The sequence below is a fragment of the Drosophila gunungcola genome, chromosome 3R (genome assembly GCF_025200985.1).
Source record: "Drosophila gunungcola strain Sukarami chromosome 3R, Dgunungcola_SK_2, whole genome shotgun sequence".
Lineage (NCBI taxonomy): Eukaryota > Metazoa > Arthropoda > Insecta > Diptera > Drosophilidae > Drosophila > Drosophila gunungcola.
Genome location: NC_069139.1, coordinates 5,950,539 through 5,977,821, shown reverse-complemented (window position 1 = coordinate 5,977,821; position 27,283 = coordinate 5,950,539). Strand labels below are relative to the sequence as shown.

The window sequence follows — 27,283 nt, the reverse complement described above, 5'->3', positions numbered from 1 at the left end:
ATATACGATAATTCGAAAGAGCCAAACAACAGTAAAGGCCGACTAAAATATGTTGGGGAATATGGCGAGAGACAGATAAAGCAAAAAGCAAACCAATGCAACCGGAGAGCAAAGCCAAGGCAACAACATTGACGATTTAACCTCAAACTTCAAAGTGTCACTGTCATGGCCCTTTTTACTACTCCGCAGCCGAGCAACAGCAAAAGCAACAGCAACAACAAAAACAGCAGCCATCCGTCGTCTTCGTGGTCGTCGCCATAACCTGTTGGCAATTCAGTTTATGACTTTTTGCCCGCCACCGTGGGACAAGATGATTAAAAACCTGAGTCAGTCCTTAATCAATTATTAATCATAGGAAAATAATTTTAATAAATTTTTTATTGAACAAAAATTACTATAAAATATATTTTTATTATGTGAATTCTTGTATTTTTTAAACCTTATATAAAAAGTTACATTTTTATTTTCATGAATAACTTTTAAATTCCAAAAAATGATTTTGAAAAACAACAGTTGATCAGTACTTCTATAAATATAAATTATAGTAACGACTAATTTTTGATAATTTTGGCGTCTTGGGTTTACTAACTCGGTACATACAAATCATATTATATTTGACAAAATGTGGCAGTTAAAATTAGCTATTTAAAACGATCCGAATTCTAAAAATGTTATGAAAATAAACATTTATAAATCAATTTCAAATAAATAAAAACTCTATTGTAATTTTAAGTTCAAGCTTTGACAAAGATAAGCTTTCACCGGTATTTTGGCCCACTGTACTGGCTCACGTATTGCCACCAAAAGTGGGTCAACATGAAACAAGCCAGAAAATAGTAAAATAAAAAAGCGGCAGCAGCCACAGCAACAATACCAACACCAATGGCAAATGCAAAGGCAGCAACAACAACGCCAAATCACGCTGACGAACTGGCTTGAAGAGAGACTGGCTCGAAGAAAGCCCGACAGTGCGAATGAGATGGCAACAGGCGCACACACACCAGCACACACTCCCCAAAACAACTTGTTGAATTGCCAGAGCTTAAAGCAGTTGTAAATATATTTTTGGGGCTTGGCCTTTAGGAATTTATGTAAAGTCGTCATCACAGTCGCAGACGCAGGGCTAAAACGGGCAAATGCCCTTTGGGAGGCTGGGTGGTTGTGGCAGAAATGGTTTACATTACACTAATTTAATTTGTAGGAATTTGTGTGAGATATAAATAGCAACTTAAAATAAATAAAAAAAAGAAAAGCAAGTCTCAATGTTTTTATAGAAACAATTTAAAAATTATAACATGATGTTGTAAAACACTTTAAAAATAATTTATAAAAAAAACCCTAAAACACTTTATTTTAGATTGACCTTGTTATTAAAAATATTTTTATTTTCAGTGTCCTAATTTTTTGTTTCAATATCATGTTATTAACTATCGTTTCAATAATTTAAGATAAAGTTCTTAATCAACCTACTGGGTTCCCCTTCTAACCGAAGTTCTAGCAAAAAGAAAAATAAATGTATATTGACGATTTTAATTTACATATATAATAATATTAAACGTTAAAGTAAATAGTTAGAAACTTGTTTGTTCTGTATATTAAAATTTAAAAGTAATATAATAGTATTATATATATATAGTAATATAATAGTATTAAATAATTGTATGTACAAAATACTGCTAAAAGGGTTTAATAATTTTTGTATTTTACTTGTAAATATAAAGTAAGAAAAAAAAAATTTTAACTGCAAATCGAAATGAAATTACATTTTATAAGGGTTAACTGGTAGGAGGCTTCGATAAGGCTGTTTATCAAAGATCTCAACCTTTAGCTTAGAAAATTAAATCGTTAGAGATCGATGTTTTTGGCGTAAACCATCAATGTTTCTTCGATTTTGTAATGTTAAAAAACATTGTTTTTACTATTACAAGAGCAGTGTTTAATAATTAGTGCATTTGATAATTAAAAATTTTAACAAAGGGTTCAAGAAAAGGAGTGACAAATCGATAGAATTGGGTAAACATCGATTATCCCAGCTGAACATCGATAAGACAGGTAATTTAAAAACATCGTTGTTGGCAACGACGTATTCCCACCTCTATTAAGACCCCGCAACCATGGACATCGGCGAACTGCTGGCTTTTAAGGTAAATATTATAGTGATTCCTGAGATATAGCTATATCTAAACCATCCCAATCTGTAGCCGGAACAGACGCCAAAGCGTCCGCACGAGGACGACGACGAGGACTTCGATTTGGAGAGCTCCCATGGAAAACGGGGCGGTGGCGATGAGAAAATCAAACGCATGCGGCGCATCGCCGAAGCCAAGGAGTCGGCACACTATTTGAAACAAAGTGGAGGAGCATCTGCCGCATCCGGCGGCGGCACCGCCACCACCAGCTTCGAATTCGATCCGGAACTCACGGAGGAGGAGCGACTGAACATCCTTAAGTACGTGGAGAACGAGGAGGCTGATGGCGATGTTCTGGACGAGCAGAGCCTCAAGAAACTGATACTGGTGTTCGAGAAGAGGAACCTCAAAAACCAGGAGATGCGCATCAAGTTCGCCGACAGTCCCGAAAAGTTCATGGACTCGGAGTTGGAGCTGCACACAGTGATCCAGGAGCTGAAGGGCGTGGCCACGGTTCCCGATCTGTATCCGCTCCTTGTGGAACTGCATGGCTTGCACAGTTTGCTGGAGCTTCTGGCCCATCAAAATACGGACATAGCTGTGGCCGTTGTGGATCTCTTGCAGGAGGTAACCGACGTGGACATTCTGGGCGAAAGTCAAGAGGGTGCCGAATCCCTGATAGAAGCCCTAAGGAAAGAGCAAATCTGTGCTCTTCTTGTCCAGAATTTGGAGAGACTGAACGAGCAGGTCAAGGAGGAATCCGATGGAGTGCATAACACACTGGCCATTGTGGAGAACCTCACCGAAATCGATTCGGAATTCGTCAAGGAGGCCGCTGAACAGGGATTGTTGGCGTGGCTGCTGAAACGCCTGCGCGGAAAGTCGCCCTTCGATCCCAACAAACTGTACTGCAGCGAGATTCTTTCCATCCTCATACAAACCGAGAATGACAACCGACTGCTGCTGGGCTCGCTTGATGGAGTGGATGTGCTGCTCCAACAGCTGGCCGTCTACAAAAGACACGATCCCGGGAGCAACGAGGAGCAGGAGTATATGCAGAACCTATTCAATTGCCTCTGTTCCGCTTTGATGGCCCGTGAGAATCGCGATCGCTTTCTCAGCGGCGAGGGTCTTCAGCTAATGAACCTGATGCTCAGGGAGAAGAAAATGTCCCGGAATGGTTCGCTCAAGGTTCTCGATCATGCCATGGCCGGTCAGGATGGCAGGGATAATTGTAACAAGTTCGTCGAGATCCTCGGCCTGCGCACCATCTTTCCGCTCTTCATGAAAACCCCCAAGCGCAACAAGCAGCGACTGATCTCCGCCGATGAGCACGAGGAGCATGTGACCTCCGTCATTGCATCGATGCTGCGCAACTGCAAGGGCACGCATCGCCAGCGAATGTTGGCCAAGTTCACTGAGAACGATCACGAGAAGGTGGACCGGCTGCTGGAGCTGCATCTCAAGTATCTGGCCAAGGTGGAGGCCATAGACAAGGAGATCGATCAGCAGGCTAAGGCAAGTACAAAAAAAACTAACTGAAGAGAAAGCTATAATCTTGTCCATATTGATATAATGGATGGAAGCCTGGGAAAACATTATATCAAAGAAAACTAAGTGGTGCAAAGCTAAAAAATCTGTTTCAAACTAACGTTTAGACAAATCATGATAAGGGAAATTATAATAACTTAGGGGTAAAATTAGAAAGCTTAAATTCCATTTAAGGCCAAGTATTCAAGCTAACAATATTTCTTGCGTAACAAAACTATTAATTTTTTGTTTTGGAAGGTATCTAATAGCTTATAGATGTATACTTATGATTTTTTTGCTAAACTTTATATAACCCCACAGGATCCCAGCATTGACGAAGACGAAGAGGCGGAGAACAACTATATTAAACGGCTGACCGGAGGATTGTTCACATTGCAGCGCATCGACTACATCCTGCTGGAGGTCAGTGCCACCGGCGATACTGTTAAGCAGCGCGTTTTGCAGATCCTTAACTTGCGTGGCGCCTCCATGAAGACCATACGCAGCATTATGAGAGGTAATCCCCTAAAGAACTATCTCTCTTTATTCAAAAGCAAACTAACCATTCTTAAAAACTGTATGCACAGAATATGCTGGCAACCTGGGCGATGGCGACACTGACTGGCGGGAACAGGAGCAGACCCACATTTTATCTCTAGTCGATCGTTTCTAAGGCTCACCATACAATAAACAAAACAGAACTATTAAAACTGAAATTTTTTGAAAACTTAATAGGAAATTTATGGCGGTAAAATGTCTATATAAACTCTGACAGCTCTATCATTCTGGTGAGTTCAATAAAGGATTTGGACTTTTAGGAATGGCTTCTTTCCGGTTGTTTGTGTAATTTTTAGAAAAATCTCGAGCAGATCCCACTTGGTTCTTGAATAGAATTCCGGCCATCACTTCTTGTCCTTCTTGTCAGAGGATTCATTCTTTTTGCAAATGTCTTTCTTTTCCTCTTTTTTCTTTGCCTCTTTCTTCGTGCAATCGGATTTCTTGTCATCCTTCTTATCCCCTTTCTTCTCATCTTTCTTATCGTCTTTCTTGCAATCTGCTTTTCCACCCTTTCCACTAAAGTGCAGTAATTAAATCGAGTTAGAAACTTAATTGTAAATCAATATAAATATGTGTTTTCGTTTAAATTCATATAAAACTATGCACAATTAAATTCTAAAGAAAGTAAAAAGCATGTTCAGTTTAAGATTGTTTTTTTGTGTTTTAATTTAAAGCAAACTAAATAGCATAATACACAAGATGGAACTGCTTTTGAAGCAGTGTCGCAATTAAATAAATAAAAATTAAATGAATTTTTGCAAAAATCACAATTAAAACGTACTTTCTGTTCCATTTTTCTATTATTCAAGTGCAATTAATGTTGACTATTTTAGATACAATATAGAAATTGTTTAGGTGCAAAGAGAACACTCAACTTGCTGAATTATTCGAATTATCTATATGACATATCTTAGGACTCTCAACAGTTTTAAACTTAACATTTTTGCAAAATTAATTCATCAATTGTTCGACCGATCGTTACGAACACATAATGCTCTAACTACGAACCGATGGCATAGTTTTTCATTGAGTAGTTTGAGTGGCTAGAGTAAATGTTAGGTTTTGGTTCTACTTTTGTTGTCGACTTTCACATTTGTGTCTGCGTGTGCTTATGAGGGTTGACTTAGCCGGTATCTGATGGAGCTATCTACTTTTGGGCATCGGGAATCTCGAAGTTCACATCCATCTTCATTTCGCGGGCCAGCTTGACGATTTGCGCCAAGTGCACGGCCAGATCGGCAGCCTTGTCCAGATCGTCGCGGGCCAGAATCTTCAGTCCAGATGTGCGAATCAATTCGCGGGCTTCCTTGACTTTGGTGCCCTGCAAAAATAATTGTAATTATTAACCATGTACTAAATAAGATCATTTAAGTGATCAATTGAAGACCATATTCCACTCACCTGGAGACGCACAACCACGGGCATATTCAGATTCAGGTCCTTGGTGGCGGAAATGATACCCTCGGCAATGACATCGCATCGCATGATGCCTCCGAAAATGTTGACCAGAATGCAGAGCACCTTCGGGTCGGAGGTGATGATCTTGAAGGCGGCCTTGACAGCCTCGGCAGTGGCACCACCACCCACATCCAGGAAATTGGCTGGCTCGCCGCCGTACAGCTTAATAATATCCATGGTGGCCATGGCCAAACCAGCTCCATTCACCATGCAACCAATAGTGCCATCCAGGGCAATGTAGTTAAGGTTGTATTTGGCAGCCTCAACTTCCTTGGGATCCTCTTGGGTCCAATCACGCAGAGCGAACAGCTCCTTCTGGCGGAACTCAGCATTGTCGTCGAAACGCAGCTTGGCGTCCAATGCGAAGTCTGCGGAAAAAGAATTTAAATGATTAAAAAACATTAAATAATGTTTGCCATAGGTGAAAAAAGTAAGCAAAGAAATTCGATTGCTGTCGAAGAAATTTATGTACATATCTCAAGATTTAAATTGAATTGTTTATCTTTGTAAATCCTGCACCAATCTTATTTCCAAATTAAATGCTCCTTTTGTTAGTTGGTGATATATACTTACAGCCTGTACAGAAAAACATGAAATCCAGTGACATTCACAAATGGGTTATTTTGTTAGAAAAGATGAGATGAGATATTAGAATAGGACACACATAAAAACACTAAAGAGAAATTAATTCCGGAAAACTTACAGCCACTCATGGCATCCTCGGCATACGGGTTGATCTCAACCAAGAGAGCATCCTTCTTGACGAACAGATCGTACAGGTTCATCAACATCTGGACGTGGGTGTCCTCACCATCACCGCCCAGACCAACTTTCTTAATGATCTTCTGGGCCTGTTCGCTGGTCAAGCCAGTGCCAATGTCGATGGGTTCGTACAGAATGGCATCGGGACTGCTGGCAGCCACCTCCTCAATGTCCACGCCACCCTCCTTGGAGGCAATCAAGACGGGACCCTGAAAATTAGATTAATTTATACATTATAATAGGTGAACTTCTCAGATATTTGTCGCATTTTTGAACTTACGTTAAAGGCACGCTCCATCATCACGGCGAAGTAGAACTCACGGCGGGGGAATTTCCTTTCGGCTACCATCACCTTCTTGCAGATGCGACCAGCTGCTCCGGTCTGCTTGGTGACCAGAAGTTGATCGATCATCTTTGCGGAAAGCTCCTCAGCGGTTTGGGGGCTGCAATACGATAATGAATTAATGAATATCCTAACAGAATAAATCATTGCTAATAACTCACTCGTAGACCACGCGAACACCTCCCTTCAGGCCATTCTTGAAGGTTCCCTTGCCTCGTCCTCCGGCCAGAACCTGGGCCTTCAGCACCAGATTGTCCGTCTTCAGCTTAGTGGCAATGTCGTTGGCCTCCTTTCCGTTCTTGGCAACAGCGAAACTGCAAAAGAAATGAGTCATTTAGTATGCTAATTTATTTCTGGGTGTTCTCTACACGATGCCGCAATAAATTTGGATTGATAAGAACCTTTCACGTGAGTTCTCTTATCAGTAAGCGTCAAAATTGTAAATCCCGAAGGCTGGGAATTTAAGACAAGGTTATTCGGTCGTTCGGGAGATGAGAAGCATATTTTGAGAAAAACATACATAATCGTATGATTTTGCTTTGCGTTCAATAGATTAAGGTACGTTATTTATAAAATCTTGAAATTAACAAACAAATGTTGAATTATTTGTTATTATTTATATGTTGTTTTTAGTTTTTAACTTCACAAAAAGAATTATTGGTCTACAAACTATTTTTACTTTAAATGATGATTTAAAGTTTCAAGATCTGAAGGCATTTACTGTTTTGATTGAAATAAATTGATTTTAAATAACAGTATCGACTTGTTTTAAACGAGAACATTTAATTGTTATTTTATTGCATTTTTTTTTTGGCTTTTAAACTACTATCACCTTGAGTATCTCCCGTCTTTTACATCTTATCAAAGCCCACGTCACTGACCCTTGTCACTTTATGTCGATCAAAGTGTATAACTTGTTATCAACCTTATCATCGGTGGCTGCGCTTCTATGGTTTGTTTACCCCAGCCTAGCTAATTAATGCAAATTATTAAGTTCAGCCAAAGTCCAAGACGAAAATAAACCAAAGAAACCGTCGACGCAACGACAACGCGGCACTTTCATTGTACTTTGGACCGCAACTTTGTGGCTGATTGTGGTTGTTTCCCTACGCCTATTTAATAATTCCGCTGTGGTTTTGGGTTTACTCACCGAGGTGTTGGGATTTTGCTCTCGTTGAGGAGACTGTAGGAAACATGCTCCTGGACATTGAGGTTCCTCAACTGCTGGACGGCAACAGGAGCCAGGCCAAGAATCTGAAAAATTGGAAATAGAAGGGTTAAAATAATATACAGATTTATAAGGCAGAATTGAATTAAGTGTTGAATGAAAAAATTATAAGTAGTTTGGGAGTTCAAAATAGAGGATCAAAAATGTATTACTATAGAATTTTTTAAGAATTTTAAAAATGATTTTTTTTTAATTTTTAAAATTATTTAGTACGAAAAAAGTTTATTATCTAAAGAAAATTATTAAAAAAAAATTGTTTAATTATTTTGTAGTTTAAGGAAACTATATTATTTATAAGACCAATACATTAAACAAAATAAGTATAGTTTGTTCCAATTCCAAAAACTGATTTTGCTATCTGGTAAATGAAACCTTTATTCCAGTCACGAGGTCATTGTCAAGCAAAAATTAATAAAAAACTGGTTCGCTGATTCATCCGAAAAACATAAACAAAAAAATGAAAAGAGACGCAATCTGGGTTAAGAGCAAGTCTGGCGGATAACGGCGTTTCCCGGCGATAACCAAAACTAATTCGCAGATTAAGAATTTAATTTGAGGGCCCGGCAACTAAAACAACAACAACCGCGAACGATAAGGCAACAGTTGTCATACGCTCATTGATAAAAAAAAAGGAAAATTAAACAGGGGAATAAATTGGGATTTCAAGGTCCACTCACACACACAAACACGAAAACAGCAGTTGCGTCACACTGATACAATAAAAAAAGTCAGGTGTCTTCATGCGATCGTGACTCTCTTTGGATCGGAAAACTATATACCTTAAGCTCTCTCACTGGGGAATTATTTGTTTAACAAATTAAAGGGAATTTAAAACGAAATTAGTTTTTAGCGATAAGCGATCTCCACCCCCCCACTCCGCGATCCCATCGTGCATTCACCATGTGTGAGTAAGACAGAGAGAGAGAAAGAGCGAACACCTCTCTCTTTTCGCCTTATTATGTAAAGCGTCTGAGTTTTGCATTTTTTACAAAAATATGACCTTTAATTGGCAGACTTACCTTTTTAACGGCCGCTGGCCTAACTGTTTCCAGAAGGGGACCTCCCGTTCGTGCCAAGAATGAAGCCATTTTGTTCTGAAATCGGTTAAAAACGTACGTCTAATAATTTCAATGCGGAAATTTTAACATTAAAGCTGCTTACTGTTTGATTTTTTTGTCGTCACCTACTGAACTAGAGGTGGAGAAATTGGAAATGGAGAAAACAAAGCGCTCGATAGTATCGATACCTCGAATACATTTAGCTGGGGTATTCCCGTAAACGATTAAATAGCTTAACCGTTGAATTTCGGTCAGTTTTTGGTTAGCAGTTTCCATACGAACATTGAAAATATATTAAATTTAATATAGGAATATAAGAGCAGCTTAATAATTTTCATTAAAAACTCTTGGCATGTTTGCAATACCTAGTAATCAAATTAAGAAGCATTATTTTAAACATCAAATCAACAACTGCATTAGAGTTAGAGAACATATTACTGTTTCAAACATCGACGTAATGCATACCTTCACTTTTTTAAACAATTTATATAAACAAATAGGTAATTAACATATCTGGGGTATTCTTTAAGTTTGTATAATGTTGGTTTGAAACACGGGTAAGCATCTACCAGTGCTTCAAACCTAGTTGGCGCTAACTTTTAAATGTATCTTAACTTGATTTAGATATGTCAGGTCTGTATTTTATTATTATTACTTTATTTTTCCTTTAGCCACTTTCATTATTAGCAAGACAAATATATATTTATTTGTTTAAACGTCTTGAGGTTTCCATATTTGCATGTTCATCTGATTTTTAGTTCGCTAAATAGTATAAAAATTACTCAATAACTGAATGAAGAAATTCCAAACAAAAGTTATTTTCCCTTGTTTTATTATTTTTTCTTTTTTTTTTTGGATTTTACATTGCATCTTGTTATAGGACAAAAAAAACGTGATCACCATCAAAACATACAATTAACATACATTCAAGACAATAAATAAGTTTATAAATAGTAGATAGCTATCTAGAAGAGTTTAGAGTAGTGCTGTAATTTGCTATGTAATTCTACACTGTGCGACAGAAACACACTTAGTGCGCACTTCCGGTGGCGTGTCTGCAGCAGAGTGTAAGCTTTTTATAAACTTTATTTCAACGGAAGCCGGAACACGAAAATCGCGCAAATGCTTCACTTGAATTTGCTTGAGCACATTAATAATAAATCAGCCGCGGCGTTGATTTTGTGCAAGCGAATTTTCCAAGTGGAGCAAGTGCATTTTCGCTGAAGACAAAATGCAGCATGGCTCAAATGTATTTCGACCACGCCCACTCCATCCTCCGTTTTTTTTTTTGGAAGGGGGAGTGGCAGGTTGCTATACAGGAGCATAAAGCATTTTGACCCACAAAAAATGAAGAACAAAAAACAGTTTACAACATTTGCAATGGATTTGCATTTAAATTCCATTTTGCTTTGCAATCTGATTTATAAAGCAGATTTCAAGGGAAAATGGTTTTAGAAAAGTGAAAAAGTTTTGAGAAAAGTTTCCAACTGCCTGTAATTATTTTGTATTTGAATTTTTGCACACCTTTTGGGATATCAGCAAAAAGTGTGCAAAAACTCAATGGAATATTCAAACATTTCACAGGCAGTGAAAAAGAAAATATTAAAATCTAGGAAATAACACAAAACACACAATTTTATACAATTAGGGACTAACACAATTACACAAACATATATATATTAACAGGGGACATACATATAAAACACATTAAAATTAAGCGAATTCCGTAAAAACAGCGAGCCATCAGCGTAAATCGTAAAAACATCATCAAAATCTTCATGGTGCCAGCCCAGTTACTATATCTTGAGTTAGAAACTCAAACTCAATACTCCAGATTTAATTCAATAGTTTGCAGCACGCGTTGACGCCCGATTTTGTTCCAGAACAGATATGGCTGATTGGAACCCGTGACTTGGCGTGGTGAGCTGTAAAAAAAGATTTGATTTAATTTTTAAACACTTCAAACTAATGCGTATTAAAAAAAATAATTGTAGGCATTAATATGCATTTAATAAAGATTTAGATTTTGAACAAATTTTAAATAAAGCTTAAATTTACATAAGATTTATAGAGATATGAAAGGATTTGTAGCATGAAAAGTTTGTTTCTTAAGATTACCGATCAAATTTAATTTACGAATATTTTTTAAGAAATAAAAGAAATAAACACAGGATAGTAAAAATTTGATTAAAGTATAACGTATCAAATAATTTTTAACCTCTTTAAATTAAGTGGTAAAATGTTTATAGTATGCAAATCACTTTCGTACCTTTGAAAACAATCGAACCGCACGATGCCCCGTTCGTTGATCAGACAGGAGTGTATGTCGATGTATTTCAGGTGACAGCACTCGCTGCGGATAAATTTGTTGAACCGATGGATCTTATCACACATAGTCTTGTCGTGGCAATAGTTGGCCAGCGGGGCCAGATTTGTGAGAATGGGCACAAATCGCTGGCTATGCATCTCCTTGATCAGCAGCCGGAAATCGTGTTCGATTTGAACCAAAGGCCTTCCGCACAATATATCCACGGAGCCGATGTTCACGATGATCTGGGTGCCAGCGGGCAGTTGAACTTTCTTCAACCGCCGCCGGGCGCCATTGATCGTTTGCCCGGAGACGCAAAGTCCGGACTGAAGGATCCGCTCGTGTCGCCTGAATCGGCATTTTAGCTCCATGCGGGCGAGATATAGCATAAAATCATCGCCCATGAGCGGAAAGTCGAGCAGGTAGGCATCGTAATCCGAACTGATGGTCAACATTGAATCGTTATACGTTCCACTGGATAAAGTCGTGGGTGTTGGCGTCATATCGTGGCGTCTCTTCAGTATATTCATATCATTAAATGGGTTCACGAATGATCCCAGTTGCTGATTTACATTTGGTTTGTTATTCTGGTTGTGGTTCTTGCCGTATGGTCGCGGCTCGGGAACAGCAAACTGAGTTGGTTCCTCAGTAGCATCGCTGTAGATATTAATGGGCACTGGCATCTGCGGTTCGTTTGCGCTGGATTGCTGGTAGAAGTTGTTGCTAAAGTATTAGGTTATTAAAACAAATATTAGAATTTTAAATTACTAAAAAATATTAGGGCATCTTTAATTAATTAAAAAGATCAATCAAAATGGTTGAATTTACTAATTATTGAAATAAAAAGAACAGCTCTCTTGCTTTTTTAAATATTTTAAAGATGAGCTTTACAACATTTCTAAATGCATTCCTTAAATGGAAAATTTAAACTATTTTCAAATGAAACAGCACAAAATTAAATTTCGTTCATAAATAAAACTTAACCACCAAACAGTTATACCAAATAACTTCTCTAGGCAATGTTTAAATTGACTAAAATAAGAAATTAAATTTAAAATTAAAAAAAAAAGTAGTATATCTTAAAGTAGGAAATTCGTTATTATTTAGGGAGATAAGATTTAAAATGTTGTGTTCATTAATGTAACAATTGTGGTTTCTAACTAGTCTGATTCCACTTACAGATGTTTCCAATTGTCCTGGTAGCACCAGTTCGACTCCGCTGCCTCCTTGGCCAGTTGCTGCAGTGGAGCCGCCTTGGTGGTAACCGCCTGGAACTGGTGTTCCTGTTCCTCCAGTTTTGGACCGGTGTTCAGGTTGTTGTCCAGCTGGGACAAGGCCCGCCGTTTGTAGGGGAACTTCCAGTATCGTGGTGGCGGACGAGGTTTGTCCTCCACGGAGGGAGCTCCGCTGCTGTAGTCGCTGGTGCGCTGCTTCTGGTTGAGGACCATGTCGAGCAGGTGGCGGTTCTTCACGTTCGGCTTCAGGTTGAAGATCCTCTTGCCGGACTCGCTGCACTCGGCGGTCACGTTCGGAATGGTCAGCAGGAAGTCCGTCACGTTGTCGTGCAGTGGAAACTGGCAGCCCGTCTGCTTTCGATATTCACCTAGAATTAATAAAATTTGGGAACAAAAGTTATTAGGTTTTGTATCACTAAAAATATTTACCATCATTATGCAAATAACTTAAATAATTTAAGAAACAAAAAATTGCTGAGTACTAAAAAAAAAATTAAAAAAAAAATTAAGTATGAATTTCGGGTGGGCCATTTCTTTGTGGGACCTTTTTAAACCACGTGTTTGGTTCAACATTTTTTTTTCACCAAAAAATGAACAATAATATTAAATTTATAGTCATTAATTGTCAGTTTAACCAGAATGTACAAAATCTACAGTGGCAAAAGAAGTTTAAGTACACATTATTGAAAATGTCATACAAAAAAAGTTTTAACATCCAATGGAATTTTTTGCAAGAAAGTAATACCAACATAATAAATAAAACTTACTTTTGATGTTCGATATCGTGATACCATTCTGGGCGTGGCTGAGCAATATGGCGCGCACCTCGGTGTCGATATCGGGAAACTCCTCGCGCACAGCTATATAGTTGCTCTCGATAATGGTCATGCTGCTGTTGTAGCTTTCGTGGCTTTTCCGACTTTTGCAGCTTTTATTTTTGTAGTTGTTGGTGTGATAAGTGATTTCCTCGGTGGAAATCAGAGTGGATGAGAAAAGTCTGGCTACGATTTGCAACTGCTGGCTGCTCTGCCCGGTGACGTCATGGGCCAACGGCACTTTCCACAACTCCGGCGATTCGGTTTTTCGCGCCGATTTATAGATCTTCTGAAACTGGCGCAAAAATTTGGATTTCTCCCGAAAACCGTAATAATCAGCCCTCACGAAGATCTTATAGAATCGGCTGGACGAACTCTTGCGAAAAGATCCAGTTGCCTGGAGTTTTTCGCACAACTGCTTCAAACACGTGGTCACCCGATTTTTCACGGACCTCAGGCGATCAGTTTTGTTGGTGGTAATGGTGTTGGTGTTGGTGTTGGTATTACTGTTCGGTTCGCTGGGGAATTCACTTCTGACTGCGGCCATCGCTCGTACGAAAGTGATCCAATCTTTTTCGATTCCTCGCTATGCCATCTCCTTCATCTCCATTCATCCGTTTTACGGGTATATGACATCTCGATTTGGAGACTTACGGGTCTTTTCGTACTGGAAGGCGAATTAGCAGGTGGCAATAGAGTAACTGTAAACAGTTAGCGGAGATTATGTTTTACTATCAGTAGATCTGTTACATATGGTTAGGGTGGTTCACTTTCGCCAACGATAAATCCAAAACTTATTACGCAAATTCTAATGCAGATTCATTTTAAAAGAATTAAGCTAGAAATTGCCAAACAATTTTTTTAATCGAACAACCTAAAATATATAAAAATAATGTAATGTTTCAAAGCTACAAATTTAAGTGGTAAAACCAGCTTTCTGCCAAGCAGAAACATATAAAAATCTAAATAATAAAACTTAATTAAAGCTCAAAAGCTTATTGTGGAATCTTTATCATAAACGATTGACACCTTAACATGTGTTCTGTTCTGTTAATCAGTCATCAATTGAGTTTCACGATGTGCTTACTTGACCATCATTACAGACACATTTAAAGCAGGTTACGGAGCCACTAAAACCAATTAAATTCAATTACCACCTGCAGAACCATTTGACGACCATTACTCAAAGCAGTTTGCACTGTGTTCCAGCTGGCCATTCAGTTTTATGGCCTTTCTCTTGGTCCAGATTAGAAAACAGCACGCCAATGGGTCTGCAGTGCTTGATAAGTAACTACGATATGTAATAAAAATTCCACAATAATTCAAATAGTGCCGACGAGCGATGCCACGTGCGGTGGGTCTGCTGCTAATCGGCAAATGGAGCTGTCTCGGCAGCAATTCCCCAAGATGATTATAATCGAGCAAGTGCACCTGAAATTGCGGGAAAAGTAATGGAAGAACTTCGTCCGAGGGTAAGTCCAGGGATTGATGGATGACTCAAGGGCCTTCTTACATTACAGAGTGGTCGGATTTCTGCACCCCGGAAGAGCGACAGACAATCGGAAAGAGGCTTAAAGCCTCTTAATCTTGGCAACTTAATACAGTCCTTCTTCTGTAACTCATACACCCAAGTAACAAGTTTATAAATAATATTTTATTTTTTTTTTTACTTTACCCAGAAAAAAGACTGAAAGTTTAGTTTTAACAATTGTGTCTACAATACTAAATAATATAGTCCCTATACTTTTTTGTTTATTTTCTATACCGAAAAGTCTAAAACTGTAGTCTTAGGCATTACAATTAAACCACATATGTTTTGTTTTGATAATTTCGTGGTATTAATTTAATACTCATCTTATTTAGAATTTTTTTTAAACTCAATACGATGGATTATACAAAATTTTGCAAAGTCAAAAGTATTTAGTTATAGATGTTGCACTGTATTTTGTTCCCCATCCTCACTTAATTGCAGAGGAAGCTGCAGAGACGTGACGAGCAATACAAAATAGGAACACTGGACAAGAGCATGTGGTACAATTTGATAAAATTCGCCACTTCCACATTTTCTATTTGCTGAATGTGTAATCCCGGAAAGTTAGAGTGGGATGAAATCAGCCAGATTTTTGTGCTATTCAACTTTTCCTTTCTGGTGGTGTTTCATTTGTTTTGAATGCACTCTCAGCCCAGCAATTGTCCGGTAATAATAGTAATTTGCATTCCAGGCCTTCCACAAACACTCGCACAAATTAACTTCTTTTTTCTCTACACCCACCTAAAAACTACAGTGATCACTCGATTGTTGGATGTAACACCCCTAAATCTCTGGTAAGTGCAATTGTTTTTTCGGAATATAAGGCTTATATTATAATATGTGAACACTACAAAATTTTATTGAAATATTATTACTATTTTCTTCCGCGCCAGAGCTATTATGATTTAATCGATCTATGTTTCTATTTAATATTCCCCACTCTAAGGGCCCTTTTTGATTGACAACTTTTGCATTATAGCGAATTGGTAGCGAATTGGTAATCGCAAAATGCAATTTACCGCCTAGATTTGTGAGCGACACTTTTCATTGGGTCCGACTGCATTTTTGCATAAATTATGGAAGCCGACAGAACAACTTGTTGTTATTCTTTCTGCTATTTTAGAATATTTACCAGCAGCGAGGTTATTTCGCAGAGGGCGGCTTAAAGTTGGGGGATAGGCAAATTATTGTAATCAATTTATGCGAACAGTTTTGCGATTGCCTCACTTGGGGGCGGGAACACCTGTTAATCTGCTGACAGGCGAAAAATTTCAGGAATGCTAAACTGGAATTGGAATTCGCAGATTGCAGACCATTCGCTTGCCCAGAACTATAGTACACCTTATTGGAATCTGATCACCGTTCGGCAGCTCCGTCACTAATTTCCCTCAATTATCCTTATCCGTTTCCAGGGTCTGGCTCAACATCTGTTATTATTATTCCGCTGCAGTCATCGATTGGCCTGCAAAGGGGCCTTAATCAGGGCGCCGCAATTCAAACACACGTAATTAGAGCCTTTCTGTAATTGTTTGTATGTGGAGTTACACAGAGGAAACAAAATCTAAGAAAATTTAACAATTTTCCTTATGTAAGTAATTTAAACAATTTTTAGTAGAACATTATCAAAAAAAATATATCAATTTGATCAGAAATTTGTTATATAAGTTTTACCTAAGCACTTGCCTAAAATCTAAGAAAACATAAAAACTTTTCTTATTAATACCATTAGCAAAAAAAATCCATTACGATATCGGATATTTTGTTTACAAGTTTTTCTTAAGCACTATTTCACTATTTCCAAAAAAAAAAAATGCAATATATTTTGAATAGTTAATACAATATTCCGAATAGTTTTTAAATTAAAGAAAATGCTTTGTTTGGAATCAATTGGAAATGTAAACAAATTCTTAAATATAAAATTAAGGTCAGTTAATTTAAAGGATTCTAAATTTTGGTTGAATTTTTGATCAGTGTTTGGCTAGCCCCTTAGTGATGACCGGTTACAAGTTGGCCAACAGATTGTAAAATGGCAAAGCACTCGAGATAAACGGCTAAGCATGTGGCTGAGTGTGTGGCCGGTTGCCAATTAATCAAGGCTAGGTGTCGAGGACCGTAAGACTGCTTCCGATTCCGGTTTTTGAACCCCGAGAGAGTCCTCATTAATGCCCACACGATATGGTAATTCGAAGCTGTTTCGACCGAAGGCTCCCCGTTCAATTCAATATTTACTTTGCAAGATTAAAAAATACAAATTATTTTGGTTATCTGTAAATTTTACTTGAAAACATTTTATTTAACTTAAAACCTTTACAAAAATATTATGGCATTTTATTCGCATCCTAATATTTCCAATTCATTTTTAACTTACAAATTTGAATGTTAATATTGTTTAAATAAACTATTTTATTTATATCTCAATATTTCTTAAAGAAATATATATATATTTCATGAATGTTTACAAGAAAGCTTTCAAATAAAACACAATTTTTAGATTATGATATTTTGAAGTTACATTTTGAGATAAATAAAATTGTATTTATTTATTTGAGCAAAGTCAAAAACAAAGCCAATTGTTATGGCAAAGTCAAACCAAGCTACAAGAGAGAGAAAAACACAGAGAGTGCAAAGTAAACAAAATTATTTTGTTTGATTTTGTTTCACACAAACACACACACACACATATGTATATATCCGCTCATTGCAGCTGCAGTGTAAAACTGCATTAACAATCAAAAGCAATTACAACTATCTCGCTCTCCTCTCTCAGCCAATCTTTGCACTCATTGTATACCGGTTTTCCATTACACTCTCGCTCACAACGCGCTCAAATTCACTCAAATTAGGAAGGAGTGTATACTGACTAGTGGATACCACGTAAAAGAATTGTTATAAGCAAAATCGAAAATTACATTGAGTCATTAATATCTATTTATTAATCATGTAGCTGGCAATAGTTCTTGTAAGCATTATTATTATTTATTAGTTATATTTTATGGAAAATTATGTATTTAGTATATGGGCAAAAACACGTATAAGTAACATTTTTATACTGTTAATAATTGTTTATTAAGTATTTATTTTCATTACAATTTAAATCAATATCTAGCAATACTGTGAACAGGATTATCCGTTCAACCCGTTAGGACATATACAGCATACCTCCCAACTACAGGGTACTTTGAGACCATTTTGAGAGAGAGCAAATCAGGGAGAAAATGTTTGAGTCGGGGTCTTAAAATCTATATAAGCAACTCGCATCTTTACCCACTCGGTAATTTTTTTCAAGCGCCGAGCTGAACGCGCGGTCCGAAAGCCGTCGATTTATGCGTTTTTAAAATATCAACAGTAAGACGAATAAGATAAAGTGCCGGTAAAAATATAAATGTTTGATCTCGAAAAATATATTATGTTTGACCACCACACGAGTTTATAAGTTTATAGAGCGAACGGCAAAGCAAAATAAATGGCGCGCAATTTTATGTGTATTCTGTGTTAAAGTGAAAAAACCAATGTCTTAAACAAGAAGAAATTGAAACACCTGGAATCTAATTCTATATATTAATAAAACAAAAGGAATACATAAAATTATAGTGAAAAATAAAAAACAAAGGCAATTTTCTTGGCAAAATATAACGAGCAAAAGCCACAATAGCAAACAAACACCAAAACTTATAACAATATCTAATTAAGTGAAATAATTAAACTATCAATATTAATCAAATAAATTAAAGTTTCCTTACATAAAATTATAATAAAGTGAATACAAAATATATAATCAAGTAAATCTAATACGAAAATGCCGCAAAATTGGCAATGTGAATTGATTGTGTACCAGTAAGGTGCAATAAATAACAGTAAAAATAACAGTTAACAACGGAAGAACTCAAGATGACGCGCGAGGAAGAGGAAGAGGTGCGCTCTTTACTCACCCGTCATACGGAGCGCATAATGCTGGATTTGGGGAGCACCGATCTGCTAGCGGTTTTGGTCAAAAACTCGGTGCTTAGCCAGTCGGAAGAGGATCTACTGTTAAAGCCGTACAATGCCGTAACGCCGACGCCCTCGACCGCCGCCTCTGCCACAGTGGAGCCTCCTGGCAGTGCTCCCTCTCTCACCAAGAGGAAACTAAGTGCCGTTGCAAGCAGTGGTAGTACGGCAAGTGGGGGAAGTGCAGGGAGCGGGGGCAGTGGATCCTCTCGGTGCGCAAGTGTAAACGGAGACGCCAATTGCGACAGCCGCTCACTAACGCCCTCTGGCGGCGGATTATGCTCTGGACTAAACGACGCCGAAATCCTAAGACTCCAGTGCTCCAATCTCATCGAGATCATCGCCAAGAACGGATTCGAGAAGTTCAAGCAGTTCTGCTACGCCATCGAGTGCGAGTGTCCGCAGCTGATCGAGGATCTAATTAACGATCGTCTCAAGAGCGGTAAGTACCCCTTTCCTTTTTGTACACAGTGGAAAACTATTACCAACAAAGGGCATCCATTTGGTTTGATTCAGCGTTTGCAGAAAACATATTAGACTTACTCGAACACCTTTAGGATTTTTTTGAAACAGTGTTATACACTTAAATAAAATCGCAATATTATGTTTTTTATTGTGTAGAAACCGCCGTTCGATTAAGAAACACGAAAACACCCTCTCTTAACCGGTTATGTATGATCTACCTGATCCCACAATGCGTTGGCAGCTTTAGTAGCCCGTATCTCAGCTGTAAATTATTCACGTAAATGTTCGCGATCGGTTCTCGAATTTCTCATCTCTGCTAATTGGTTTTGCCTTACAGGGAGCACTGGTTAATTATTGTTTTTAACTTTGGTATAATACAAATTTTATGTAGTCCAAGCTTGGAATTATAAAAATTGCTCTACTTTATTTTAAGTTTTTTTGGGAAATGTATAATTCTAAGTACCAATTTTGGAGAGATCACTGTTTAATTCTTCGAATTTTTTTTTGTCGCCTTTGCTCTTTTGCCCATGGTAACGTGGGAGTTGGCTTAGAAGGTGTGCGAGTGGGCGGGACACCAGCCATTTACAGTGGCGCGTTAATAATAATTGGCATTATTTCAGATTATTGTGCTGATTATGGAGACTTAGCATTTATGCAAATTCGTTTTATGAGGTGGCAGGTGCCACTTCAAGCGCGTTTTAAAAGAATTCACACTTTGTAAGAGTAAATACAATTTTCCGTAAAAAACTCTTATCACTTCTTCAGAGGTTAGAAATTCAAATAAAAGAAAGAAAAAAGAACAAACAACCGCAAGATGAACAATCCAAGAAACGTATTCATTTGTGGTTGATAAGAAAACTCTTGATTTGTGGTTCGTCAAAAAAAAAATGATAACAAAAAAAAAAAGAATTTCTGATGTGGTACTTGAGACATCTTTTATGCTTTTCCTAATACATTGAGATTAATAGGATTAGGAAATCTTTTTTATTAAATTGATTTTGCAAGCTTAAAATGCCAGATTTAATAAGTTTTATCTATTAACAAGATCTCAGTATTAATCACTTGAAGGTTTTTATCAAATCCATATAAATATAACTACAATCTTTACAAATAGAGGATTATCTACATATCTTTGAAAAGTATAAATTTGCTTATAATAATAAGTAGTGAAACTTCTCACACATTCCATTTAAATATTTTTATAATTATATATAAACTGAAATGAGATATTCTATATATTATGGAGAACGATATACAGCTGGGACTATCAACTTCTCCCACATTCCATTAAAGAGTGATTGTCATACCTTGAGCATCTTTCCTATATCCACTCCCATTTCTTTGCCAACTTCAACCAAAACGATCCGTCAAAAGTTCGCACAGCTGTTGCGGCATCCACACTCTGATTCATTGACCCACAACTTCAACATTCGTAGCCAAGCCCATCCAAAAGAGTACAACAACAAAAACAACAACAGTTCAACAACAGTTTCAACAAAAACAACAACAAATCAATGTCGGCATGTAAATTTTGCTGCCCAGACTTGTAAATTACCCCACCAAAAGACAGAAAACAGGAAAAGAAGAGGGTGTTTGGAACAATCTGAACAGCTAAAACCGAAAATTGAGATTACAAGCTGAAAGCAGCTAAAATAACAAAAACAACACAAAAAAAGAACCTTTGTTGTTCTTTGATTTCGCTTGTTTTATTCCGCTCTAATGAAAAAGTTTTTGGCCGGAGGGAGTAGAAAACAAAATAATCATACATTTAGATACAAGATCCATACAACATTGAAGATAGAAAAATAAAGATTCAGCCAAAGCAAGAGCATAAGAGCCAAATAAGTAAGACTTACACTTAGACGGATTATAGCCTAAGAAGTTAAAATTTTTTCGGGGCGCCGCAGACACAAATAAAATTCTCTTCTTAGGAACAATGGGTATTAAATATATAAATTAAAAAAAAAATAACATATAAAAATAACAAAGATATATTTTGAATCGAATGAACTAAGTACATTTTGATTGATTTATGAGATGCTATTAATTGAACGATGTTCCATAAATCCCTAAGATACATTTTTTAGAGTACCTCCTAAATTAATATTAATAGAGATACATTTTGGAACACAGCATGATCACTATATAAGGATTAGTGGATTTAATGTGATATAAAAACTTGATGGAAGCGGGCTAGATGGTTAAATTGTGATTGAATTTAGTTGTATTGCTTAGGGTTATTTAGATCGTTCCAGGAACTTAACCTATGAATCACAAGCCTGGCTTTTTGTAGAGCATTGAAAAGTGCCAACAACAAGAACAAGCCAACTGAAAAACAAGAACATTATAGAAACAAAAACAAAAACAGACCCATGGCGAAACGTATTGTACACATAAAGCCCTCGATCACGTTTTACGATTCCGGCCACGATTACAGAAAAAAGAAAGAGACGGAAGGTGAGGAGTGAGAGAGAACGCGTTACGCGTGGTCCATGTTCATGTTCTTGTCATGTGAGTGTGTTGGTGTGGTTATTTATTTTTTTTATACCCTTGCAGAGGGTATTATAATTTCAGTCAGAAGTTTGCAACGCAGTGAAGGAGACGTTTCCGACCCTATAAAGTATATATATTCTTGATCAGCATCACTAGGAGAGTCGATCTAGCCATGTCCGTCTGTCCGTCTGTCCGTCCGTTTATATGCAAACTAGTCTCTCAGTTTTAAAGCTATCTGCATGAAACTTTCCCAAAAGTTGTCTTTCTATTGCAGGTAGTATATAAGTCGGAACGAGCCGGATCGGACGACTATAGCATATAGCTCCCATAGGAACAATCGGAAAAATAAATGAAAAAAAATTATAACTTTGCTGTTTTTTAATTTTTTGTTTAGTTCTTCGACATATAGTAATGGTAAAATATTTCCGATTTACGGTTTAAATTTCATCAAAATCGGACGACTATAGCATATAGCTCCCATAGGAACAATCGGAAAAATAAATGAAAAAAAATTATAACTTTGCTGTTTTTTAATTTTTTGTTTAGTTCTTCGAGATATAGTAATGGTTTAATATTTCAGAATTACGGTTTCAATTTCATCAAAATCGGACGACTATAGCATATAGCTCCCATAGGAACAATCGGAAAAATAAATGAAAAAAATTATAACTTTTCTGTTTTTTAATTTTTTGTTTAGTTCTTCGACATATAGCAATGTTTAATTATTTCAGAATTATGGTATAAATTTTATCAAAATCGGACGTCTATAGCATATAGCTCCCATAGAAATAATAAAAATATATAAAATAACTATCTAATAATTGAGCTGCAAATAATCATAGTTTCAATGTTGTTTTTTAGCACATACTCAAGTAAATCATAATTTAAATGTTTTCAAAAGTATTTAATTAATGCAATAGCTGCAAGGGTATATGAACTTCGGCTTGCCGAAGTTTGCTTTCCTTCTTGTTTTTTAGTAACTCCATTTGTCCAACTGCCCCCGCAGGCTATTTTCCTGTTCGCCTTTTTTTCCCCCTGTTTTCCCGGCATCTATGTGTGTCGTAGACCAATCCATTCATCATCATCATGATCAGGTTGGGGAACATCATAATCCGTTTCGCAGTCGTTTCGCTTTTACTTCTTTACGACTTTTTCAGCTCCTCCTCATCTAGACTCTCTTTTGCTCTCCTTCGTTAGCTGGTTCTGTGTTTGCTAATTTCTTGTACGTGATGTTCTGGCTTTGCTTTTGCCTCCCTCTTTTCCTCCCTCCTTTCTTTACCTCATCCTCCTGGTTTTCTTTACCTTTGCCGCGGCGGTGGCTCAGGTAGGTAGAACATACAGCTCAGGTGAAAATAATAGTACTTGGCTTTCAGCGTTATCTTCACTATATAATAATACTACTTGTCTTGCGCAAATTGGCTAAGAATGCTGAAACCTTTCACTACAACAACTGTAGTTTGAATTTGAACGGATCGGTAAGAAATTTTTGCTTTTAAGTTTTTGGCCAAAAAACATTTGACCTTGTTTTAGTAAAAAAATGGGACTACCAACCTTTACTAAATCTTATTTATTATTAAATTAACACACTTATTTAAAAAAAAAAAAATAAGTTTCTAAAAATGGAATGGTCTTTTTAACCAAACAGATGCAACATTTAATAAATTGTACGCCTTTTTTAGTTATTCTCTTAGATTTGATCTTAGAATGTTGAGAAATCATGTTAACGCTACTATTATCTTAACCATAATAGTAAAATCGAGGGTAGAGTCAGTACCCTTCACGTAAATTACAATTATTTACAGCGCGCAATGTCTGGCTCTCTTCGCATTTGGATTTCTTCCCACTTTTGAGCGGCGCTCCCTTTTGGTAGTGTCTTTTTGCATTTGATAATTTATGCAGCATAATCTGGCCGATGACGTTTATCGTTGCCATTCCCATTTGTCCCCTCCATTCGGTATCTTTACTCCCTTATCCTCATTCCCCCTATTTCCTTTTTGATCCGCCTTATCGTGTTCTGTGCATCTTTTGTGGCTGTTTGCACTGCCCCTGAGAATCGTTTCCTTTTATGTTTTATTTGTTGAGTTCTTTGATTTCGCTTTTTCTTCTTATTTGTGTTTTTTTTTTTCCATTTCGATGATAATGATGTTCACCTTTAGTTTCGTTCCATTTCGTTTCGTTTCTACTGCGCATGCGCGCATCCTGTTTTCGACTTTTTGTTTTCTACTTTTGTCCTACTTCTTCTGCCATCTCGTTCTCGCTGCTTCTCGGTTGAAGTAGGTCTTGAGGTTTGTTGTTGTTTGTTGCCTTTTGCGTTTTGATTTTCCAACCTCTCTTCCGTTGCACTTTGATCGAGGAGGGAAACTCGGTCTTGTGGCCCAGGATCTGAAGACTGGTCGTCATTGATTTTCAAATTCATGACCAGGAAAGTAGTGGAAGAAACTGCAAAATGGGTCGACTACTCATTAGTTCGTTTACCTCCGGTAGTAATCGGAATTCATTGCGTTCTGAGCTCATTAAAAAACCGGATCTTAAAAAGCAACTTACATTTCATCTATGTGTTTTGTTATAAAATGTAACTTAAAGTCCAACAATTGTTTCGAAGTAATTATTATAATCATATCGCAGGAAAGATCAATCTACCAACTATCGTTTGTACTTTTGATATATGTATGTATATTGCTTCTTGGCTTCACTTAACGCTTTTTAATTCCGGCTTATCTTAACTTAGATGCAACAAACTTTGTTGAAGTAGTGGTTTAAAAACCAATGACTTGTGCCTCTTAAAAAATCTCAAGAAAATGTGTTAATTTTTTTTAATGTTTTTAAATGGAAACCCACACCAACTAGTTCTGTCCATATGAAATTAAACTTCTTCAGCTTTAAATTTAAATTGAATTAGATCTTTTGGGTGGCCTTTCTTGATGACAAATAATAGCGACTCCCGTGATTACAATTTAGTTTCCCTTGCGTCTGCCCCATTAAATCATTATTCATTTCGGTAGCTGATCGCAAGCTATGATCCGTGGTATGAGGTCTGGGACAGTCTGCTAAGCCGATTACCCACACAACTGTCACGCAATCAGCCCGCGATCCCCATTTCCCTACCCTACAGGTAACTTGTTTAACTCTCTATTGGCCATTTTTGCCGTTTCCACACTCGTTCTGATTATAAAGAACGAGAGAAGTTAACGAAAATGGGCAAAGAAACTATGACTCACGGGGGCCGTAAAGCCATTCTCCAAAAACAGGCACTGCTCCATCGGTTCCAGACTGCTGGCGTCTGCTGCAAGCTGCAAGTTGCTGCAGTGGTTGCAGCTGAAAGCCGCTTTAACTGTTTCTCCGCTGGTCGTCCCTGTCCGAACAGGAGTCTTTCGATAAATATAAACTGACTTATTTATATAAAATTACTGAAAATAAGAAAAACAGCAATTCCAAGAATTTTATAAGACATATATATATTTTATACATTTAAATGTTTTTTATAGATGACTTTATGCAACACTTACTTAATTATTATTAATCCCTCATTAAAAATTTTAATTTAAAACATGAAAGGTGCATAAAATTTCTTATTATACCAATAATTGTAGGAATTTTATAATTCTTCCGAGTCTAACTTCTTTGGAGATCACTGTACCCCAAATGGTTAAGAAAAGGTGAAGAAAAACAGGAGAGCCGTTGTGTTTACTGCATTTTGACCCGCTGCTTTCAAACCGGCAGCAACCACAACAGAGCCGAATGCAGAATCATCTTCGTTCCCTGGGGATTTTCTTCCCCATTTTTTTTTTTTCAAATCTTACACTTTTTCTATACCTTTTTGTACAAGTCATTAGCTTTAATTTACAAATCCGAAGTCCAAGCAACATGGTTAGTTTCATTCATATTCATAGTTGGTGTTCTGTTCAATGAGAGCGCCTTAAATGGTCGTTCCCCGTTTTCTTGGCATTAGGAAATGCATCAACAAGATCGATCTGTTTAGCCGCTCCACTGCGTTTTGCCCAACCCATTTAAAGTCTTTTTTGTGTTTTACTTCTTTATGGGTTTTTTCCCGGTATTGAACTTTCAATCTTGGTGGACCATTGATCCCACCACACTGAAATCATTGAAATTCGTTTTGCGACCTTTTTTTGATTTTTACTGGTGTCTTTTTGCGTTGTTCAAAATTATGATTAATTAGTTTGATCGAGATGTTTGACTGGCCAAATGTTTGATTTAACGCTTCGTTGATCTTGGGTATATAAATACCCGTCGACTAATGAAGCTTTCATTGCTTGACTGGGTAGAGTTCGAATATTGAATAGCACCTCATATTGCTTGCCAATTATTTATTAAATAAATGGTTGTTAAATTACTTCATTGATTAGATGGTTTTATATTTTATGATGGACCAAGTAATCGACGAATGCTAGAAATTAAAAAACCAAAATATTAAATTGAGGCCAGCAAAAATGATTGAAATAGTAAAAATTTCTAGGAGAAATGAGTGTTCATTTGAGCTATGCCGATTGTTGCCCCATTTCAGATTTTTTCGGACTCAATTATTTTCAAATTACAAGCACTTTCATCCACTCATCTGTATCTAGGCTATTATTTGCTGATTTTTTACCTTTTTTGGGGACCGTTTAAAATGTGTTTCGCAGTTGTACCACGCAGAAACAATGACCGCAATGTTTTTTTCGCTTTTCTGTTTTTTTTTGTTATTTAAACAATTTTCTGTTCAAAACAAAGTCTAATTTCGCAAAAACTTTCTTTTTTCAATTGCGCAAAAAGTGCCTTTATTGTTGCTTTTCCTGTTGTTGGCCTTTGTTTAGCTATCCCCCCAATAATGATGATGATGACAACTAAATGAGGGAAATATATAAGCTGAAGGTGGAGGGGGAAGTTCAGATAATGTCAACAAGTCGAAATGAAATTTGCTACGCTCGATAGCTACTGTAAGCCAGATAAATCCAATAAATTTGAATAAACCATTAATTTCAAGGCTGAGTAAAAAACGCCCAAGCTCAGTTTATAATTCAATTAAATCAAAGCGAAAATTTGACATTGAAAAAAGAAACATGAAATATGGAAGTGTGAATTACCTTGACTGGTACAAGAAACGTAACTTGTCAAACGTTCTGATTTAAATTTAAAAGTAATTTATACTCGTTATGAACAAAACATAGAACGATTTATTTCTTTCTCAATATACATGTTTCTTATCTTAGGAGCGTTAAAACAATATTTCTAATCTCCGGGGTGGAGGAGGCCGTAAAAAATCACTTTAACAGGCAGCGAACAAAATGCTTTCAATATACAATTAAATACTCCATTAACTCAAAGACCCTAAAATGCCAATAAAAAAAAAAACTGAGAAGGGAACGAGTATCATCAAACAGTAATG

At 37.0% G+C, this 27,283-nt stretch overlaps 4 protein-coding genes across 9 annotated transcripts in view; 2 read left to right on the top strand and 2 right to left on the bottom strand.

Annotated features, from left to right (window-relative positions):
- The first annotated feature begins 2,005 nt into the window (after positions 1 to 2,005).
- LOC128252863 (beta-catenin-like protein 1) lies at positions 2,006 to 4,451 on the top strand. The gene is made up of 4 exons (XM_052981013.1): positions 2,006 to 2,144; positions 2,202 to 3,647; positions 3,981 to 4,176; positions 4,247 to 4,451. The coding sequence occupies exons 1-4, from the start codon at positions 2,115 to 2,117 to the stop codon at positions 4,330 to 4,332; spliced, it is 1,758 nt and encodes a 585-aa protein (XP_052836973.1). The 5' UTR covers positions 2,006 to 2,114; the 3' UTR covers positions 4,333 to 4,451.
- Positions 4,364 to 9,253, bottom strand: LOC128252865 (succinate--CoA ligase [ADP-forming] subunit beta, mitochondrial). The gene is made up of 9 exons (XM_052981015.1): positions 9,170 to 9,253; positions 9,028 to 9,102; positions 7,931 to 8,034; positions 6,942 to 7,094; positions 6,718 to 6,880; positions 6,379 to 6,646; positions 5,619 to 6,043; positions 5,369 to 5,538; positions 4,364 to 4,733 (listed from the first exon to the last, which is right to left on the bottom strand). The coding sequence occupies exons 2-9, from the start codon at positions 9,094 to 9,096 to the stop codon at positions 4,562 to 4,564; spliced, it is 1,524 nt and encodes a 507-aa protein (XP_052836975.1). The 5' UTR covers positions 9,097 to 9,102; positions 9,170 to 9,253; the 3' UTR covers positions 4,364 to 4,561.
- Positions 9,254 to 9,881: 628 nt separating this feature from the next.
- LOC128252866 (maternal effect protein oskar) lies at positions 9,882 to 14,008 on the bottom strand. Its single transcript, XM_052981016.1, has 4 exons — positions 13,377 to 14,008; positions 12,554 to 12,977; positions 11,336 to 12,097; positions 9,882 to 10,991 (listed from the first exon to the last, which is right to left on the bottom strand). The coding sequence occupies exons 1-4, from the start codon at positions 13,969 to 13,971 to the stop codon at positions 10,889 to 10,891; spliced, it is 1,884 nt and encodes a 627-aa protein (XP_052836976.1). The 5' UTR covers positions 13,972 to 14,008; the 3' UTR covers positions 9,882 to 10,888.
- Positions 14,009 to 18,248: 4,240 nt separating this feature from the next.
- The window catches only part of LOC128252853 (tight junction protein ZO-1), a 90,584-nt gene continuing 81,549 nt past the window's right edge, over positions 18,249 to 27,283 (top strand). For all 6 annotated transcript variants that reach the window (XM_052980983.1, XM_052980982.1, XM_052980991.1 and 3 more), the window contains exon 1: positions 18,249 to 19,384. In XM_052980983.1, coding sequence (XP_052836943.1) covers positions 18,844 to 19,384 — 541 coding nt within the window. In that variant the 5' untranslated portion in view covers positions 18,249 to 18,843. The remainder of the gene's footprint in view (positions 19,385 to 27,283) is intronic.